Source organism: Electrona antarctica (genome assembly GCF_951216825.1).
Source record: "Electrona antarctica genome assembly, chromosome: 11".
NCBI classification, from domain to species: domain Eukaryota; kingdom Metazoa; phylum Chordata; class Actinopteri; order Myctophiformes; family Myctophidae; genus Electrona; species Electrona antarctica.
Window position 1 is genome coordinate 18,083,499 of NC_136792.1, and position 23,135 is coordinate 18,106,633.

The following is a 23,135-nucleotide window of genomic DNA, read 5'->3' on the forward strand; positions in this document are numbered from 1 at the left end:
CATGTTTTATATCCCCCGCACTCCGAAAGCATCATGGCAAATTAGCTATCACTCCCCTCAACAGGGAAGTGAATCAACTTCTTCGAGCAGGTGTCAGGAATAGGAACACCGGACAAGAGAGGAAGGAAGGAACTTTTTTAATACGCTTTCTTTCTTTCTTTTATTTATTTTTTATTTTTGTATGATATGAGTTGCGATATTTAATGTTCTTTAAAATGGTATCCAAGTTGACATCCCTGCAACAGGAACTCCTCAGCGCCCTGTTGGACTCCGGAGTCAGCAAAGATGTTCTGATGCAAGCGCTGGATGATATGGACCCGAGCCCGGCCGGCTTTGGAGTAAAACTGGAGAATTTACAGATGTCTCCGCCGAGCAGCAAGATGAACGGGAGCGACTCGGACACGAAGCCGGTGTTTCACACGCTCACGAACGGACACGGTAACGGCAACAATAAGGGCAAGCTGTCCGGAGACGAGGGCTCCGAGGAGGACGGGGACGACTTTGATACTCCGCCGATACTGAAGGAGCTGCAGTCGCTCAACACGGAGGAGGCGGCCGAGCAGAGAGCTGAAGTGGACCGTATGTTGGCGTAAGTCCTCCGAACAGCATTTCAACTGTGAACGTTATAAAACGCAAAAAACTGACTAGGTTTAATTTGATAATAATAGGCCTACAATTATTATTATTTAACAAGCCAGTGTCAGAAAATATAGGCATATCGTTGCTCTCTGCACTGTATATATATTTTTTAAATGGCCCAAAGTTATGGAAAACATAACGTCCATGGAACATGGCCTCATGTTTGTCTATTTACAATTTTGAATAAACCCGCCAGTAGGCCTACTTGTTTTTGGTTAATTATCCACATGGATTGGGCTACTATTTCTTTACCTTAGCAAAATATCAACTAAACAAGATCTATTTATTATTAACCTAAAGCCACTCCACCTCTCGTATTGATAAACGTGTACAGTGGGTTACGTTACGAGAACAGAAAGTAAAGACACAGGTGCGTGTTTCGTTTGATTTTGTCTTTGTTATTTTTTTCAGAGTAAGATTACGGCCATTGAATTTAGTTATTTCATAATGATACAATATAATAACAATTATCACAATATTTATCATAATCGTATTCATAAGCGGGCCGGCTATATACAGTACCGATAGCTAATAGCAACTAAATTGGCTTCTAATTGTTTATGACAATAATAGGTCTATTTATTTGTAATTGCCGTGGTTATAAATAAGTAGAAACGAAACGATACCTTTCTCCTTTGATTAACTCAACTTCAAGTGAGTCAACTTAGAAGCCTAAGAAACTAGGCCCATATCCATGTATTTGTGATGTGCTCTCAAACCTTTACTGTAGACAAATATTTCATGCGAGTCATGGTCTATAACAACAACACCGGAAGAAAATCAAAACTAACCCACGTGTAGTTAAGTTATTATTAATTTTATTCTATAAATCATCAACTGAAAGATACACAGTGGCGTGCGATTAGAGTGAATGGAGATCTGGTTATTCATTGTCAAAAGTTATAAACCAACATCTCCACTTAACCCACAGACTTAGATGTAGGCCTCGGCATTCTCCAAAACAAACAGACGTGTGTAGGTTTGCCATAATTACAGATGTCAGTGAGTTTATACCTACTAATCTCTGATTAGGGCAAGTGTAAATTCGTCCTCCGTCATTTTTTGATACTGGCGCAAGAGTATAACGTAAGATTAGAGCATCGACTACTGGATAAAACAGCATTTTGTGTATTGGCTACTAAATAATATGGTAAGTGCCAAGTGGTGACTTTTGTTTCAAATAGTATTGCATTTCGTTATTAAATCAATTAAATAGCCTGCAATTAATTAAATGACTGAGTGTTTTAGCCAATATGCGTTTCTTGTTCGAAATGATTAATGTTCCGAATTAGACAAATGTGTTCGAGGACAGCTCAAACACGGGTCTGCGTGGTGGTCTAGGGCCGGCTAGGCTATTACGGGTGAATAGGCTACTTTTATTTCATTTGTTTAACAACACAATCGAAAAATATATATATTTTAACATGATACATAGCCTATATGCCTATATTATTTTTTTGTTTAAGTTTAGGCCTATACTGAAATCTTGATGGGCAATGGAGGATTTTGTGGCTTGATCTTAATATTTCTAGGAAAGGTGCAACTGGTTGAGCCCCGTTACATCCACCACTTCCCGCTGTGGGAAGTGGTGCAAGTGCTGGTACAAAATGTCTTTCTGGGAGTTATATAGTTCGAGAATCGAGGCTATATTAGGCTAGGCTAGCTACTAGGCTATTTGACTTGTAGTTTCCCATCGACCTACATTTTGCTGCTACGAGTCCGGCTGCTACCTGTCATGGGTAGAAACATCATACATGATAACCAAATCTGAATTTATTTAATTTAACTGCAGGGATGGATAACACAATTAATCTGCCTGCCGCTATATAACTATATATTTCAACTTATAATAACATTAAACATAAACCACAAACATTACAATTAAACCAAACCAAAGTATTTGTAGCCTGTAGCCTTCTACAAATTATAAAATTAGGCTAGCCTAATTAATGTATGCAAGGTATGTTCATTACTAGCATCCATTTTTAAACGTGAAGTCTCTGGCCTACTCTGCACTGCATGACGAAAGGAACATGTGCCTAGGAACAAGGCCTATAGCTACGTAACCACATCAGCTCATAGTTTGCCCTGTGTTTTATCAAAAACAGCGAGGACCCATGGCGTGCTGCCCGTATGATCAAAGGTTACATGCAGCAGCACAACATCCCACAGCGGGAAGTGGTGGATGTAACGGGGCTCAACCAGTCGCACCTTTCCCAGCACCTCAACAAAGGCACGCCCATGAAAACGACGAAGCGAGCAGCACTCTACACCTGGTATGTCAGGAAACAGCGGGAAATTCTCAGACGTAAGTTAATATTTGAGTTTCTCACAGTGTGGACTGTGGACACGAATGCCAATAACCGTGTAGCTGTAGAATTAGTAGTAGGCTATCCTACTACGTCAGAATGCGCCACCAACAGTGCCCTATAGTGCACTGTCTTGGTCTGGCACACTTTGGCATTTCATTATAATTTGATTAGATTATTAGACCTGGGGGACTGAGGCATGCTATAAACGCCTTCTAAATCCTGAGTGACCTATGTTTTCTGAAAAACTTCACATTTGTATTCAAAAAATTAAACTATATAAGAGTCTTATGCAAAATGTTACATTACATGTTACGTTACATACACACACTTTGTCAGTAGTTCAGTACTAGTCAGTAGTTTTTTAGATATATATTTTTGGGGCTTTTTTTCTATACCTACGTATATTGATTGATACAGTAGTCTGACAGGAATAGGGGCAGCGATGGGGAATGAAACGCAGCAAAGGTCGTCAGGATCGGGAGTCGAACCCGTGACACACTGTCAGCTGGCATTAGTAGCCAGACAGCCAGACAGCCGCCCGGGCCAGTAGTTCCCTTTCAATGTGGAATATGCTGTACATTTTATATATCATTATGAGTGATACTGTCATAATTATTTGTTGCCAATTATAAATAGCTTGCTCAACCATTGTCTGCCTTTTAATCTCTGTTTTTAAACTATTATGAAAACTAAGTGGATTTCTTCTTAAATTTCAGAGTTCGACCAGATTCGGCAAGGCTCTATAAGCGATATGACAGACAAAGACAATCAGGATCCAGTGTTCTTTTTCCCAGAGTTCAACCCATCAGGCCAGGGCATGGGGCCCGGTGATGAGGTTGGCAGTGAGCCCTCCTGCAAGAAAATGAGACGGAACCGTTTCAAATGGGGGCCTGCATCCCAGCAAATCCTCTACCAAGCTTATGAAAGGCAAAAGAACCCCAGCAAAGAGGAGAGGGAGGCTTTGGTTGAAGAGTGCAACAGGTAGGTTAATTCCCATCGTTAGTGTAGAATTCAACCATCTGAAAAGTAGGCTACATTGTCATATTTCCTACACCTTATCGATGGTATGTACCTCACAAATAATATCCACTATACACTTGTCATTTTGCGTTACTGAAAGTATCCCTGTCTGCTTCCCATAGAGCTGAATGTCTGCAGAGAGGCGTGTCCCCGTCTAAAGCTCACGGCCTCGGCTCGAATCTGGTCACAGAGGTGCGAGTCTATAACTGGTTCGCAAACCGACGAAAGGAGGAGGCCTTTAGGCAGAAGTTGGCGATGGATGCCTACACACCAACTCACAGCCTCCTCAACCCCCTGCTACTCCACAGCTCTCCGCATCACCCCCATAGCAGCATATCACCTCCCAGTAAGATGACAGGTATAGTTGATGATGTCATGATGACAGATTGCATGGAGACTTCTGGCATGTGTATGCTTATGAATCACAATTGATCAACAGATGTTGAAAATACATCTAATCTGACAGTATTCGGGATTGCTGTAGTGACTGCTAATGCATTTTCAAGTAATTTTGAAAGAGGGAAACAGTTGATGAGATCAATGGGAGAAGGAGGGGCAGAGAGAGAGAGAGAGAGAGTGAGCACAAGTGATCAATGAGTGAGTGAGTGAGCTGAGCAAATGTCATTGTTATTCTGATCTTTGAGAACACACTGAGAACAATCGACATTGTACCTGCAATCTCCACTCCAAAGTCAGCATGTAGAAGCATGGCACAAAGAGCAATCCTGTGACAGGCCAGGGTCAGGCCAGGGTCAGGGATGGGGACAGCAGCATCCAAATTACCACACCTAACACCATCATTTCCACATGTCCTCCTCCCACATAGGTTGCTAATGACTCCGTTAGGAGAGTTGCCAAAACAAGGAAAAGCTACATTATTGCTCTGACCATTTGACCCTCAGGTGTTTGCATTGAGTGTAATTCAAGTGTTGACCAAGTCTACCTGTTGTATGTGACATAAGACACAAAGCTGATAGGCTTCACAGAGACTCAATCAAAGCCTATTGTTGTCCTCTCGTGTCAGAACACGAGGTCATCTTTGAAGAGAAAACAAACCGTTTACCTTGGCATGCTCTTTTACCTCTGGATAAATTGCTCTCTCTCGTGGATTGTCTGTTTGCTGGAGATTTGGCTACAACACCTGACCAGGCATTGACCTCAGGTTGCAAACCCTGTGGGGTCAGCGAGAGGCTTGTTGACGAGGGAAGGTGAGGCAGAAGAGAGAGGGGTCAGCAGCGGAAGGCACTTTGCTCCTCCTAGGCCTTCAGTTTGCCGCTGACAAGGTGTCCTGCTGGCATCTCGCCAACGCCATCAGCTGTTTTTCAGTGTCAGCCCCTGGTCTGGCAATAACATCCCAGCAGGGCAGCTCATCACGTTGCTAGGACACGGCCCGTATTATGCATGGTTAATGGCCAATTAAAATCCTTAGCTACTACATCTCCTAGGCCTTTGATAGGGGGCTCCCCTGACTTCTACCGCCTTGCAGGGGGTCCCATTGTTTATGGTCTATTAGAAGACCGCAGTCACTGTAACCTAGGTTCATTTATCTCCTGTGGACCTAAAGGAGGCCTCCCCCTCACCTTTATGAGCAGCAGTATGGCTGCTAAGGCTTGGTGCAGACCTTGAGCAGCATGAGCTGTCCACTGGAGTATTGGCTCTTTTCTGGCCAGACAGGACGGATGGCCCTTTCCAAGCAGTAACCCCCTTCTTCAACCATCGCCACACCTTCACTTATATGAGAGAGGTCACTGCTGGGTCAGATCAAAGCAAAAGCCATACTTGGGGAATGTGTATTGATCCTATTTTGGTTCATCGAGTTTGGTCACAACTGTGAGTGTGTAGCCTATGGTTGTTTGGTATTATACACTTAGAAAGGAAATTAGGCAAACATGGACGGCTGACATATTTTCGTTTTGTTTCGTTGGGGAACGTGTAGCTAATTATTCTAAACTGGAAGCTACAGCAAATCTACCACTGAGATACAAGTAGGCTATAATATAAGCTAAAGCTACTTACATTTGTTTTAGAAAACTACATTTACATAAAGAAGCATCATTTAAAAAAAATCTTTCTCAGTGTAAAGACATGCATTCACAATCTATGTTGTCAGATCATCAAATTGATACAAGCAAAGACTGATGTGAATTTGCCATTTGGTAACTTTTATAGTTAAAAACGTTGACATAGTAAGTGACATGCCTTCTGTCCAGCAGGGCCCTATATATATTTATTTGATAAATATGTTTTTATTTAATCCTAAGAGTGATGGATATTGCGGAGTGTGATGGAAGGTCATGGTCAAAGTTAAGAAATGTCATGGATTATTATCAGCTAATAAAGTGGTTAGTTAATAACTTTCATTTGTCAATTAAATAAATTGTATTGGCCTAACTATTGGATTTAACTTCACAATTACATATCAGCTCAGCTGCGATAAAAAAAAAAGATATTAATTCTCATGCAAAGATAATTAAAAGAAAAGATACAAGTATAAAAAGGATATTGTTCTGTATAGTGTAGTGTAATTTAATTCAGCATGTCAGCAAGTGAAAAACTAGCCGACTCAGATGTTCCAAATCAGGCACACACCGGTAGTGATTGAGGGGATTGGCCGTGGGTGTATTTTGCCCTCCGTCACCTCAGGCTAGCTCAGAATCAGGAGGGGAACACACAGAAAAGGCTTAGGTCTGCACTGTCCGCTGCATGGTCCATGTGCCCCAGAGAGGTACAAAGCCTGGGATACGTCCTGCAGAGACGCGGGAGGTCTATCATATGCACTGTCGCTACAATGAGCACTGCCTGGGGATGGGCAGGGAGGCTTTGATATTACATGGGTCACACAGGGAGCCGTAGCCTTTCAAACCCACTGCTAGCCCTTGCTGTACCACTCCCCTTCAAAGGTTCTCGCCCTCCCCCTGCTCTTGTTGTGCTGACTTTTTAACAATACATAATTTAAACGCATTGATTTTCCTTTTCTTCTTTTGATTTCTCTGATCAATCAGTCCTATCAAGAAACAATTGATTGGGACATAACATTTTGAATATCAATGCTCAAGGGTGTATATAGCTAAAGAAGTTAGGTTGTATCTTTCCCTTTGGTTGAGGACCTTGGGAGACAATGTCTGCTGTCCCACTGTTTTTTTTTTTTTTTTTAAGTTTCAGACTAGACAGAAGAAGCTCTCTTTACTGACACGGAGGTTCCCTGTAGCTAGAATTACTGCTAGACACAGAGACACAAAGCTAACACGCATAGCATCCTTCTCCCTCTGAAACAGAGGTTGCCCAGCTCCAAGATAACTGCATGTTTATGAGTCCTCTGCCATTGTGTGGCAATGGGGGTCATGAGTCCAATGGAGTGCTTTATTGTTTTGTAGCAGCATTTACTAGACACAATGGAGTGTTGTAGGGTTGCTAGTGTGTTGCTGAAGACTTTAACCACTTAAACCTTCCTTGACTGGTGTCCCTCAGGGGTCTATACTTGGTCCCCATCTTCACCAAATCCCTTTGCCTAAAATAGCTGATGTACAAGCTCTGAAGCTCATGTCTTGTTGCGATGCATTGTGATTTTGTAGATAGGCTATTTTTGAGTGGTGTAAACCACTCCTACAACTGGCTTTGTTAGTCTGTGCGCAAAAAATGAGCATGGTTGCTACGGTCACCCAGTTCACCCGGGTGTGATTTCATTACGTCAGAGCTGATTTCATTACGTCAGAGCTGATCAGGCTATATAATACCTTACACCACTCAGTTCACACGGGTGTGATTTTTTTCAAATGTTTGCCTATTTTTTGGCAAATGTTCACCTGACATGGCTGGATTTGAAGTGGTTAAGTGTCTGTTGGTCTTCTTGCAGACACAATTAGACAAAGTGTGTCCCAGTGTCACAGTGGCTGCAGACGTCCTGAGTTTTACATTTACGCAGTATTGCATATCGTGAAATGTATAATTAGTTTTATAGCAGCAACACTTACATTATTCGGTATATCGGTAATATGATTCCTCATTTGAAATGGATGATTTCTCTTTGGTCATGTCTGCACTACAGCTTTGGATATATACTGCACATTATTCTGTTCAATCCAAGGTCTTTAAACAACAGCAACAGATATTGGTCGTGATTGTCCGCTGCCTTCAGGCTCAAATGGTTGAATGTCTTTCTAGGACCGACTGACCATGGATGGCAGCTAGGGCACAGTCTGACATACCTGGGTCAGGGACAGGACTTTGGGACAATCTGAGATCTGAGTGCAAACAGTGTCTGTCTCTGCACTGTCACATAAGGACTGTCAGAGCACCTACTGTGGGAGGGTTCTCCCTGTGTGATGCTGGGACCGTAGGATAAGAATGTGTTTGACATTGCTTGTAATTGTGTAATGTTTACTTTGTTGGTATCATAGGGGGCCAGCATTGGCAAACAGGTATTTGATAGTGTGTGTGTGTGTGTGTGTGTGTGTGTGTGTGTGTGTGTGTGTGTGTGTGTGTGTGTGTGTGTGTGTGTGTGTGTGTGTGTGTGTGTGTGTGTGTGTGTGTGTGTGTGTGTGTGTGTGTGAGTGCGTGCGTGCGTGCGTGCGTGGGGGAGGGGGGGGGGGGGGCATTCCATTGGCCTCGGTTGATAGACAACAAGTTGTCTAGACGTGGGATTAGGTTATGACACTAAAAGACCAATTTCCAAGTTTAACTTAAGAGTCTCCTGCGATTTCCTGAAAACATAAAGGGTGTCACTATTTCAGCATAGGGCACTCCTCGCGTCAAACAGTCCGGCAGCAGTGCAAAAGGTCTGATGGTTTTCTCAGGGGCTGCTGTTGTGAGTGCGTGTACACAGTGGAATGGCCTTGGCTGAGCTAGGCAGATAGCACCAGAGGAGGGGTCACTATGTTTGTTTGTTCTGCTCCCCCCCGTCTGAGGCAAAGAGCAGGTGAGTCTGGTAGGCTGGATTAACCCTGGCACTCATAGTCACAGAGCAAGGCCCCTGCAGGCTGCTATCGCTCTGCCCTATATATGCAATAGTTGTCGCAAAAAGCACTGAATACTGAAACTTAACTATACCCCTCTTTCTCTCTCTTTCTTCCTGCCATGCATTACCCTCCTCAGTGCGGTACAGCGGTGAAGTCAGCTCCTCCACCATTAGTCACCACGGCAGCAACGCCATGGTGACCAGCCAGTCGGTGTTACAGCAGGTGTCTCCGGTTGGATTGGACCCCAGCCACAGTCTGCTGTCACCTGACGCCAAGATGGTGAGTGAACACACCTGGGCCCTCTTGGCCTCAGATTAGATAAGACCTGGCCTGCGTTTAGCATACACATACAAAGCAGGTTTCTGGACCTCTACTCCCATAGACCTGTTGGCAAGAGCCAACAATTAGCACATTGTGCTGTTCTGTGTGGAAGGTGGAGACAGGATGTCAGGCTACGGCTGAACCCGTGCACAGCCTTCACCAAAGTGCACCAGGCATGTCCACTACTCAGCCAATAAACCTGACAAAGAAACATTCTGCTCTTTATTGATTAAAGCGCAAAGAGAAGCCAGTGCTTGTTCTGCCAGGCAAATGACGCCAGTGGCCAGCATTTGATTATGTACGTTCTTTTTTTTTTTCAGTGAAGGGAATGAGTTTCTCCCCTCTGTCCTATTTCAATATTTGATCAGTGAAAATGAAACCTGCACATGGCCCCTTGTCTCCTCTGGTGCCACAGTGTTTAGTTGTACCTTTACGCATTATACTAACTAAACACTTTTGCACCTGTACTCAACCCAAATGAAAATGCCATACTTTACAGTTACACATTTGTGCATCACAATGGTTAATATTGTGAATGACCTCCTCGTGATAGTTCACAGCACTTCCTCCTTTTCTGATGGTATGAAAGTCAAATTAGCATTGGCAGGACAGTCACGGTTGTACACTGGCGGTCAGAACCAACAGTTTGTTATCTGCAGGAGAGTGTCTGACTGGTCCCTCCTCTCAGCGCTGCTGCCAACGTAGTCAAATAGACCCAGCCCCAGTGTAGTGGGAGGACCCTGGTCCACATACATTCTGTTTTTGTGCACGTTTTGTTCTTTCAACTGTACACATAGGACCGTTTACAGTTTACTGTAAATGGTGAAGGAACTACCCATGATCAACAATGCAAGCTCACTCACTCACTCACTCACTCACTCACGCACGCACGCACGCACGCACGCACGCACGCACGCACGCACGCACGCACACACATACACACATAATTACACACATACATGCACAGATACAATAAAATCTTCAGTGCTAATTTAAAATGATGAATCAAAAACCATAAACCTACTCACCAACACACGCATACTTGCTCGCATGCACACACACACACTCATCCATGCTAACATTTCCTAGCTTGTTTCTTTCCCTCTTACCTTTTGTTCCTTATCAGTATTTGCTTGTGAGCTGTAGCCTATAAGACACAAACACTGTTATACAAATGCAACAGAACAAAGTCATCATTCATCTCTCTGGCCTTAGTGGCCTGTTTCACTTGAGAACATCTGTGCTCATTTTGAAAAATGACTCAGTGAATTTACATGGTAGACACTTGTTGCAGTTACAGCTTTGCATGTAGCTGACAAATAGTACTGGCACTAAATAACACCGCATTTCCCTTTTTTCCCCTACAGATTTCAGGTGGAGGACTTCCTCCTGTGAGCACGCTGACCAACATCCACAGCCACAGCTCCCACCATCACACACATCAGCAGACACAGAACCTCATCATGCCTCTTTCAGGAGTCATGGCCATAGCACAAAGTACGTCTCCCTCCCAGTGCTGATTTTGACAGCAAAGTTTGTCTTCTGAATACAATTCTGCTAATGTTTTAGTATATTTTAGTCATCTGAAATGTTTTACCTTTAGTCTAGTTTTTGTTGACTAAGTATCATGTGATTTCAATCAACTAAATCTAGTTGATTTAGTCGACTAAATTGCATGTTGGTGGGCCTTGATTAGCATTATAATTGCTGATTTTACACATGGTTACATGATGAAAATAGCACAGCTACACAGCTTGTGAGCTTGTAGATCTGCTATTTTCAGAGCCCAACACCCGAGTGCAACCAAACTTAAATGACTTGTCTTTTGGTTCTACTGGATCTCTTCTCCACATTTTAGTTTTAGTCATTATAGCTTAGTTTTTATTTAGTCTCCCACGCTGCCACATCATCAGCCTACTGATACACAGTCATTATCTACATCATGCATTCTCAGTACCGATGGTCATTGTGCTGATGTTTTGATTACAACTTTTATTTAGCAACTTTGCAATAAAATGTTGTGCTTTTGCTGATATATATATCTCGTTTTGTCTCGCTAGGTTTGAACTCATCACAGTCCCAAACAGTGCCGGTTATCAACAGTGTGGCAGGCAGCCTGGCAGCACTTCAGCCTGTGCAGTTCTCCCAGCAGTTACACAGCCCACTGCACCAGCAGAGCCTGATGCAGCACTCTCCAAGCCACATGAGCCAGCAGCCATTCATGACCACTGTCACGCACTCACACAGTCAGTACTCAGTAACACTACTTCTGTGCTCTTAGTGGCAGCCTTCCTGAAGGCTGTTATTAACCTTTTGCATGAATGTTTGATAAAATAGTACACAGTAACATGTTAATTAACCACTTGTATTCTTAGTCAAATGGACCTGAGTTAGAACTGTACTCTTTTCCGTCTACACCAAATCTCTACACAAAAAGAATATCCGATCTACAAGCTCACGACTCATCCCAACGCAACTTAATTCTGATCTCTTGTTATTTTTGAGAATTTCACCTACAATGACATTCCCAATATAGTGATGCCAGTGCCACAGTTAATGTGGTAAACTCTGAGAGTGTACAAATGGGAATTAATTTGATCAGGGGTCTATTTCCATTTGGTTCCATTTGTACAGTTGTTAAATGAACACTGAGGATTGTACTGTGTACAAGCATGAACTAACTCATTGACCGCCACCATCGACTCTGGCGCTGAAACGTATCTGCCGCCAGATACAGTGGGGTCTTTTATTTTGAAGACCTCAAAATGAACCGGAAGCAAAATCGCCTAAAGCTAATCTGGCGATCGTATTTTAAAATGTCATCAGAAGCGTTAACATTGTAACAGCGGGGTAGCCACGATTTAGTAATGAGCCCCTAACATCGACGTTCTGTTCAAACACCTCAGTCTGAGCCTCAATTCCGAGATCGTGCTTGAAATAGCAGCGGACGGCGGGGACTCATTTAATTAACGGACCACAGGCGAACCGAGCGTTACCTAGTGACAGGGGCGCTGCTAGACGGTGGATATATCAGCAAGACCATTCTGAATCAATAAAAGTATAAAATTAGACGTCAAAAGTTGATCTCGGCGGGGAGTGACTTTTAAATGCATTTCCTTTTTCATAATGATTCATAATGTCATAATGCGTCATATTGATTTGTATTTCTTTTGATTGCAGTGTACCCTCACAAACAGGAACCTCCACAATATTCCCACCCGTCACGTTTCCCCTCAGCTATGGTGGTCACAGATGCCAACGGCCTCGGCAAACAGGTCAGTCACACCACATAAAACATGATATAGGCTTATGTATGTATGGTATATGATCCCCATTCTACTTCACTTTGTCTCCTATACAGCATGTCACTTTATACCCCAATATGTGTCAGTGCAGAATGTGATTATTCTGGGAAATTTGGCCTCAGATGCAGTCACAGTAACCACATTTTGTAACTCAGACAGTTAAATCAGAGTTAAATGAATATTTCTATTGATTTGACTGCGTAAGAGCTATCCAGTGGTGCAGACTTCATTGACTGCATTGACTGTGTACTAGCTCTTAAACAAAGCTCCCCTAAGACATTGTGTTTAGCATATTATATATACTCTTATGTTACTTTATGTGTGTGTGTGCGTGCATGCGTGCATGCGTGCGTGCGTGCGTGCGTGCGTGCGTGCGTGCGTGTGTGTGCACATGTGTGTGCGTGTTATGATTGTGTATTGACTTATTATTTTATCCCTGTCACATTAGGATACAGTAAACAAGATGGTCCAACTTGGGGGTCTCTCATGGGTAAATACTTTTAAATACATTGTTTTAGTTGAGTCACAAGGTGTAGTTCATCAGTATCTCACACAAATCAAATAATTTCAGACATAGTTTTCAACGTCTTTTTTTGTTTTGTTTGTTTTTTTGTAATGTTGATGCTGGGCTTGACCTTAGATAGCTCAAATCCTTTTGTTGGTGGAATAGAAATGCAAACAAATAGACTAGATGGATATATGGATAGTATACTCCTCACAATTCCTATTTCCTTTGAACAGCCCATTCAATCAATCACATGTGCCCTCAGCCTGAACAACCCTGATTAACATTGCCTCCTTTCGCTTTCCTCTTGCTGGTGAGAGGGTTACCTCTGCTTGGCTAGGCCTGCATCCACCGTCAGGAAATGAGAGCCAGTGTTAATCAAAGTTCTTGAGGCTTGCATCCTGCTACTTTAGCTCTATGCTACAGTGGGGTCACGGAGATGCAATGGGGGTGTTTTTTTCTAGTAATTACGGCTCTTCCTCTTTCCTACTTCTCCCTGCTCTTAGTGATCGCTCTAGCCTGAAATGCTGTCCTTGCCGCTTTCACACGCTCAATTTCCCACGCTGGGACAGTGGTGCCAAAGCACCGCTACTGATAGGCTGATAGGCTGATAGCTGAGAACATGGCATATGCTGTGCAATAGGTATATCTTGCACAGCAGCATGCATCCTATACCCCAGGTATTAATCAGGGGAAACTCATGATAGTTTCTACTTTTAAAGCTTCACCCATATACGTAAAGCCTGTGGGGTTTCAGAAACCCAGGTCATTTCTTATCAGTGCTTTATTTGGTTGGGGCAGTGCAGAGAGAGGACTGACTGGGTTCTCCACCTGACACAGCCAACATGCTCAAGCTTTATAACACCCGTGTTTGCCAAGAGCCCCCACCCCAATTCACCTGACCCTGTTTAAAACCCACCTCTACTTAAAGCTTAGTGTCTAATGACTAAAGTCTTAGCAACAGGTCACCTTTATCAGGTACGACTGTTTGCTGTCCGTAGGGTCACACCAGGGTCACCTGCCTCCACCCCACCATAGAAAGGGGGGGAAAAATCCACAAACAATCCCAAAAAAAAGGAAAGAAAAAAAAGAGAACCATTTGAATGGGAACAAGGCTTTTCAGCGTCAGCAGAAAAAGAATGAGGAATGTATTTAATCAGGTGTGGCACATGAAGGTGCCGGGGCGATATTTACTTTGTACTGTAGCTGTTTAATTTCTCACTTCACAATTACCTATGTACAGATTCTACTGTATGTAATGTTTTGTGTGACGTACAGCTCCTTTGTCTGACATTTGGTGCCCTCTCTCTCTCTCTCTCTCTCTCTCTCTCTCTCTCTCTCTCCCTCATACAGTGTCCTCTTCAAGCTTGGTGAGAGTGTACACCTGACTTCCTTGGTGCCCAGCAACCGAAGCACATTTTTCCACCCTTTCGCTGTGGTAACCGTGGCAACTCTTAGTAACTGGCAACTGCACACTGGACGATGAGTCAGTCAATAAACAAAGAGTGGCCGTGGAGAGCGGTGAAATGGGGAAGGGAAAAGACACTAAATTCACCTGCAGATTTTCATGACAAGGCACCTGGAAATGAGGCTGGATTTCCTCTGCCATTCACAAAAGATCAACAAAGGATGTATGATTTTAAACAAGAACACAGTCTTTGCAAACAGTATTCCTTATCTAGCTCTTTCAAAAATGCCCACACATACAGTATATTAGCAGATGGTCATCTTGTTTGTGGCGGTCATTTGTGACATTGCGGAAGAACAAAAAACAAATGGAGCCGCAAATATGGTCCTTGAACTCTGTGGTATGGAACCGGAGCAAAGGTCCCCGGGGAGGCATACTGTGATTTGATGTGGACATGAAGGTACACTGAAACCAGTGCAGACAATGACCAGTCTCTGTGAAGACTGTGGGATTCTGTGAAGGACTCTCATTCAACATCAAGTACCTGGATGAATTATCAGATTAATCTTTGCTTTCAGGGGCCATAAATAATATGATCCCACCACCAGGCTAGTATGCATTTTCAATAGCCATGCATAGCCATGCACGTAAGCTGAACTGTATGACAATCATAATTACCTTGTCCTGAGCAACCTGTATTGATTTTTATAGACATGTAGCTACTTCACCTTCTTATTCTGTTTAAAAGAGTCTTCCATGTTATTATTTTTTTCACATTCATTTAACTGTGCATCTGTGCAGATAATGATAGCCATTTTATATTGTGAAGGATTTCAACATTGTGAGTTATTGTTCAATGTGTATACTGTGATCGAAAGGTTTTGACAATCTTGTAACTTTGAAGGACTATGCAATGTGTGTATAGACTATATAATGCCTTGTAGAAATGGATTCTGTACAGTAGCCTCTACTCCACACACATGAGAATGGAGATTATTATGCACTCTCAGTGAAGTTACGATTATATAGTTTCTATTGATGAATCTGCCTGTAAAATAACACAAAAGCTGCATGAGTGACTCAGAAATGTGCCAAAGGATGATTGTAACAAGTGTAGTTAAACCCAGGTTCAGTCTGTCCAACTTCCAAGGTTTCACTTGTAAAAAGTGTGCCTACAAAACAAGCCTGCATTATGGGAGGACTTACTCACATTGTTAATGTGTGTGCCTTCGAATCCAGTCACACAATCCGATTTCCCAGGTTGGATTGGCCCATCCCTTCCATAGAAACCTCTGACTGTTGTTTGCACATGGGTTAAGGTGAATTTCAGGAATGGGACTCACCCTCCTCTTGCGCTCCCACTTTCTGACACAATGTGAAGACATACCAAATAGGACAAATATTGTAATACTCCTCAACATAAATCATCGCAGCAGGACACCCCCCGCTGAGAATGAAAATATTGACAAGTATTCACAAACAAAACAGTGATTTTACCCAAGGAATTTGTGAAGGAGAGAGTGGTTGAAATAGCAGAGTGTTGTGATAGCAGCCACACATAATCAGACTGGATTCCATGGAGGTTGAGAAATGTTGGGGGGTGGCAGGCAGTGGATGTGGGTCAGAATCCCACGCAAACAGTATTAGACACTTGCAATCCCAGTGTAGTTGGAATTACGGTGTGAGATTGGCACCAATCATGGCATAAAAGATACCTATTGAAATTACTATTTTTAATAAGACTATTAATAGTCAAGCTTGATTGACATAGGCTACTTTACACAAATGAAAGCCAAATCCCTATAATATGTCAAGGCAGATCCATGTCTCCTGTTCAATATTAGGTCATTACATTGTTATTTGTATGTGGTTTGCTTTGCGACTGTTATAGACACACCTACTGCCATCTAATCAGAGGGCACTCACAACGGAAGACATGATTTTATTTTTTCTGATAATGTATTATTTTTGTATAAAATTGAAATCAGTGCTAAATCATTATTTATACTTTCTGACAAAATGTTGATATTCAAGTAAAGTTTTGTTTTCCAAAATGACGTCCTTGATATAAGAGTTATTTTTGCTAGTATTAATTATTTAGAATTTGACTTTTTTGACAGTCAAGACAATGCAGAACTTGAGATTTGTCTCCTTCAGTACACCTCACCATATCATACAGGTTGATAATAATAAATGTTACTAAATATAATGTATTAATTCTTCTATAAGAATTCTGAACTCTATTGGGCATACTAAAATAATTCTAATTAACAGTTTTGTAACATTTTACGTGTGACCCAGACACACGCACCAGTAGGCAAGCAGGCAGGCAGGCTGGCAGGCAGGCAGGCAGGCACGCACGGCGTGCACGCACGCACACACACACACACACACACACACACACACACACACACACACACACACACACACACACACACACACACACACACACTCACACACACACACACACACACACACACACACACACACACACACACACACACACACACACACACACACACACACACAGTAGTAACAATGTGCAAGACAATGCACATAACCCTTGAAGCAGTCAGAGAGCTGTCTTAGTAAATCTCTGTTTATGGCCCTCTACAAAGATTTGTGGTATTGCTTAGTGATAACAGGGCAGCTTCTTTGAAGTTTAAAGATCTAAAGTACATGGTCATAGTGCCTACACTAAACAATCACTCTTGCTTTGCAAGTAGGCTACAGTGGCTACTACACTAGGTTCACTGAATCAGCAGAAGATCATTTGGGATTCAAGCACTAATATATACATTCTCATTCAAATGTTTTACCACAACAATAGCTGGAAGGTTCAAAGAAAGTGTGTGTGTGTGTGTGTGTGTGTGTGTGTGTGTGTGTGTGTGTGTGTGTGTGTGTGTGTGCTTGCCAAGAACGCCCACCCCAAATCACCTGACCCTGTTTATAACCCACCTCTACTTAGAGTGCATGGTGCGTGTGCCGTGCATGCATGCGCGCATGTGTGCTTCACTGCTTGCGTGCATGTGCATTCATGCATCTGTGAGTGTGTGTGTGTGTGTGTGTGTGTATGTGTGTGTGTGTGTGTGTGTGTGTGTGTGTGTGTGTGTGTGTGTGTGTGTGTGTGTGTGTGTGTGTGTGTGCAGTGTGCGTGCGTGCGTGCGTGCGTGCGTGCGTGCGTGAGTGCGTGCGTGAGTGAGTGTGCTTGCCAAGAACGCCCACCCCAAATCACCTGACCCTGTTTACAACCCACCTCTACTTTGAGTGAGTGGTGCGTGCTTGCGTGCATGCATGCATGCATGTGTGCTTGCGTGCATGTGCATGCATGCATCTGTGAGTGCATGCATCTGTGAGTGTGTGTGTGTGTGTGTGTGTGTGTGTGTGTGTGTGTGTGTGTGTGTGTGTGTGTGTGTGTGTGTGTGTGTGTGTGTGTGTGTGTGTGTGTGTGCACGTGTGTATGTGTGCGTGCGTCCATGCATCCAATGCGTGTGTCTGTGCGTACTACTACCCAGATATTTTTCATCCAAATACTTCTCAGTGTGTTTTAACAAGGAGAGGTACTGTAGTATAGTATAGTATTAGGCCGTTAAACAAGTAAATAGGGAACTTTGTAAAGAGGATGTCCAGCCTCTCTCAGAGCAATTTCTTGCTCTCAATACCAGTGTAACTCTAGTAATTATTATTGTTTTTTTTGTTATTGTTTTGTTTTTTCAATCTTACCATATGCAATCAAATGTATTACAAAACAACCTTCACAATATCTGTCTGATATGTACATCCAAACCAATACAAATATACCGGTAATATTCAGTGGTCCAAAAGTGTGAATATTATTGAAGCTATTACAATATTTCTGTGAAGAATGTATTTAATCACAATTAACTGTATATTTTTTAAAAGCCAGACTTGAAAATAATAACACTTTAACCTTGTTATCAAGTTCTAATCATTATAGTTTTGGTTAAAAAAAGAATGAACAGCATGAATTAATTGTTTAGGGACACTAAACTGAACGGAAGGTCCCTCAAATGAAATATACAGTAGTGATGCAGATGTTGTCATGTTGAAACAGAATGTGCTCAGTGGCTATAAACAGTTGGCAGTCAACATTCAGCCCACAGGCCATTCTGGGCGGGAACCCCTTTTGGTGTTATAACCCTTCTGGACGGGAACCCCTCTTCGGGTTCTGTACAGTATGTACAGTATTCAAAAATTAAAAAAAAATAAGTTTTTCAGAAAACTTACGTCAGGATTTAGAAGGCATTTTAGAATCGGCGTCAGGCCAAAATGGGTTAAAGTCTTAGATTGCCTCTGACTCTCTGGCGACAGCCCATGACCATATGAGGGTTGGAAGTTTGGAACGTAGATCAACAGGTAAATCGGAAGCTGTGCCTTCCGGCTCAGCTCCCTCTTCACCACAACGGTATGGTACAATGCCTGCATTACTGTGGTGTGGACACCACACCAGTCCAGCTCAATTTTAGCCTCACTCGTGAACAAGTTCCATAGGTACTTGAATTACTTTGTTTGGGGAAGCAACTACTCACTCTCAAACTGGAGGGAGCAATCCACTATTTTCTGACAGATATCCATGGCCTCAGACTTGGAGATGCTGTATCTCGTCCTGACCGCTGGTTGCAAACTGCCCGCTGGAGATCATGACCTTTTGAAGCCACAGAATCAGAAAAGAGCAGAGATACAAACCGGACACTCTTCTCCCCTGGCTGCAACCTTCTGATGAAATATGAGCAGACAAAATTGAAACCGGAACAATATAAAATTGAAGCTGATAAATGTGTTCTCTGTCCTGAAAATGGTCTTTCTGTTTACTAAATAACTGGAGAGATGGAGAGAAAACCTGTTGCTGAACTAACAACAATCTCCAGGAGTCCTTGAGGGGGGTTTCAGGGTGCCCCCAGCTAAATTACTTAATAAAGCATCAAAATCTATTTAATCACTTTAACCCTATATAAATCCATTATTTGAAGATAGTCGCACAACAAGCTCAAAACGTGTCATTGTCACACATTGAGAGAACTTTTTAACAAAAAAAAACAAAACAAAAACAAAACGTACCTTGCCAGTTTATACAATAGACTACAGTCCCACTCCACAGCATTCTTTGGTTTAATTTATATTTAGTTCCATATCTAGTTCTATTTTCTGTATAGCTGTTAATGGGTCCAATTTCCAAGTTTTCTTTTGATATTTTTTTGTGGCTTTCGCCTTTATTTAATTTTTTATAGAGGGATAGGTATAGGCTGACAGGAAATGGGGAGAGAGATGGGGGGGGGGGGACATGCAGCAAAAGCCGTCGGGATCGGACCCATGGCACCCATGGCACACCACCAGACTGGATTACCAGCCAAGGTGCCCAGACGGCTACGCCAGCTGCCCGGGCTCCTATTTCTAGTTTTAACAAATTATACACATTCTGCAGACACGCACAAATGACAACTGAAACAATACATTGTTAATAGTGTAGGCATATAATGTAAAGAGACAATAAATTAATAAAACAGCATGTTGGACAAAAGGTCTGTTTAACAATAAAGATGTCTAATGTCTATTGGTAAGGAACACTTGACACTTTGGGTACAATATAGTTAAATTGACCTTCAAATATTCTGAATTGAAATAGGCATAAATATGAATAATTGAAATGTTGCTGGTTTTCCTTTGTGTTACTGTAGGGGCCTAACAAAGCTCATCTATCCCAGAGCTTGACTGCTCCAGCAGGGGAGCCATGCTGTGGAAACCCTTGTAATCCAATGATGTAGCTCTATTTGGTTATGAATGAGGCCTTTGATTTTAGACCCAGGAAGCCACTAAAGATCTGAACAGTTCTCTTTTACTACGTTACTCTACAAAGAACAGAATGGCTGAAAGAATCATTTGCATCTGTTTTGGGACATAGAGCTTCAGTTTACAATACAATACTACATTCTCTAAACAATAAATTAAAGTGAAGTGTGAAATAGTGTCACAGTCAGTTCTAAAGGCATCCCTTGCATGGCTTTTAAATATGTAATTACTAATTATTTGGTTACACCTCTTGTTTGCTCATTACAAAATGATGTGGACATATTGAATTGGTTGTGCTTTATCTTGATGAGTATTGTTATGAGGCTTGCGCTTTCATGTTTTTGACAGGTGACCCGTGTCCCGTTTTAAGGAAATCCCAACTGGTCGGTTGAAGACCAAAGTTTGGTGTTCTTGTTGGTCTCCCTTATTATTCTGACATATAGCTGCAGCACTGCAGCTATATGTCAGAATAGAGTATTCAGAAAAGAGTACTCCAGAGTTACATTAGCGCACAGGATTTTGCAGTGTGCCACAATGTTCTACAGATAGACCTTTCAGCTGATATAGGCCTAGTTAAAGGAACACATTATTTGACAAATACATTTTGGGTACATTCACTTTTGTTCTTGTTCATGATTGACTTGCAGTATCCTACTGATTAAAACGTTAAGTTTCTGAACCTTCACCAAGTTACTTTAGTGTTTTCAACCTTGTTTTTTTGTTGTTGTTGTTTTAACCTTAATTGTATGCCTAATGCAAAATGTGTACCAGTTCTGACATTAGATTCGGGGGTCAAAAAGTGGTTATTAAAAAAATAAATAATAATAGAATAACTGGGAATTGCACATTGCTAATTTGAGGTCCTCAGGCAAACTGTTCCAGAGTATTGGGGAATTGATGACATCAACACTTGGCACCATGTACTGGAGACCAACCAGACTCAGGAACAACCAGTACCATATCAGAGGACTACAGGTTACGAACTGTCCTGGGTTTGATCCCAGGCCAGTCAACTCACATAGCACTGATTGGGTAACAAAGTCATGCAGTAATGGGAGCTGATGGTAGGTGTTGTGTGCCACCTCAGCAATACATCTACCAGGGGATACAGACAATAAGGCACTCGACTCCACCCTACTTACTTAGACAGAGTTTGCTTCATGCCAGCTACTTCACCTACATAAAAACACCTTTATAGCATGAAGCCATCAGTAGATGACTTCCAGTGGAATATTTGTTTTAGCTGTATTCCACACAAACATTAAATTACCATTGACAATGAATGGAGAATTTACATCATATGTGGACGAGCAAATCGGCTGATTTTGTCCTACACAAACATTAAATTCTAATTGACAATGAATGGAGAATTTACGTCATATGTGGTAGAGCAAATCGGTATTTTTGTCCTACACAAAGATCACATTTCCATTGACGATGGAGAATGTACGTCATATGTGGACCAGCAAATCGACATGTCACGTTATGATGATGTGCGATGATAGCGCCCCTCACTTCACACGGGTGTGATTTTTGTCAGACTGATGGCCCTACCGTCGTGGGAGGTAAACGTGAACTTCTCTACCCCTAGGGTGCGATTCATACTCCTATTTTAGAGCCGAATAAAAGTCGGTTCGGCTCTGTAGAGCCTACAATGTGACGTCATTTGAGGTTCGGGGGGGCGGGTACCGTCCTAAAGTCGGCTCTTCGGTGCTACTGAACATTTCTGACGAGCCGAAATCATTTCGACACTACAGCGGTAAAATAGGAGCATGAATCGGCCCTAGGAATTGTACAAAAAGTGGTGTACCGGTATATTCAAAGCTCATCGTATCAAGGACACCAAGGTCACCACAATCTGGTCTGCCACTAATAATCAAGGTCTGCCACAATCTGTTCATGCCACTAATATGCAGGCTACTTTCCTTCAAATCAGACTGCTTTTCCTTATGTCAGATGACCTTCCTTCCTTTGTGTGAATTATGTTCTTTTTTGCATACTACTTTCCTTTGTGGATTTTTGATGGGCGCTAGCCCCTCCTATATACAGATTTTCGCCCCACAAAATGTACGCAACACAAACTTAAATGCCATTGACAATGAAGGGAAAATTTATGTCATCTTGTCCCCACACGTCTCATATTTGCCATCGACAATGAAAGGAGAAATTAGGTCAAATGTCCGCCAAATATGACGTAAATTTGTGGCAACAGGCAACAGGCATTCTGATTGGCCAGTATGAGATGATGCATGATGATGTACGATGATAAGAGCGGCCCTCACTTCACACGGGTGTGATTTCTTAATTGTGCAGACTACTTTCCCACGTGGACTATATGGTAACTAATATGTGGATTTATCCCATGTGCATTATGTCACTTGCACGTGAGACTTTTGTTTCTTTTGCACAAAGGCCTGTGTGCCACATCTGTCACTGTTCTAGTGCTGCACCTTATGTTCTCCACACCTGCTGCTATGTTTAACCTCACCTTATTGCTGCGCCCATGTCTCCTCATGTACATGTCTGCTACTATTTATACGAATAGTATATAGCTTTTGACATTTGTACCAGTTTCTATCTACCCTGTGCTTTTGCAAATGATGGGGACTCTGAGGTCGACATGAGGATCGAGCTGGCACACAGGGATGGGAGAGAGGGGACAGAAAGTGGATAATACAGGGTGAATACCGCCGTGTGTTTAGCAGTCTCAGAAGAATGGATACTACATCAACTCCAGCTGAGGCCTAAGGGGTTAATGGATAAGACTTCCCAGCAGGGATCAAGGGTCAGGAGGCCACTCTCGGCCAGGGCTAATTGGTCACTGCAAACAGACTTTATGTCAACCTTACACAGAGAAATACA

General features: G+C 42.4%; 1 protein-coding gene across 1 annotated transcript; it reads left to right on the forward strand.

Annotated features, from left to right (window-relative positions):
* Positions 1-203: 203 nt before the first annotated feature.
* hnf1ba (HNF1 homeobox Ba) lies at positions 204-14,431 on the forward strand (the record flags this gene model as incomplete). Its single annotated transcript, XM_079513728.1, has 10 exons — positions 204-589; positions 2,748-2,947; positions 3,668-3,932; positions 4,094-4,378; positions 9,073-9,205; positions 10,615-10,744; positions 11,308-11,493; positions 12,428-12,522; positions 13,001-13,042; positions 14,411-14,431. The coding sequence occupies 10 exons, from the start codon at positions 204-206 to the stop codon at positions 14,429-14,431; spliced, it is 1,743 nt and encodes a 580-aa protein (XP_079369854.1).
* Between the last annotated feature and the right edge of the window lie 8,704 nt (positions 14,432-23,135).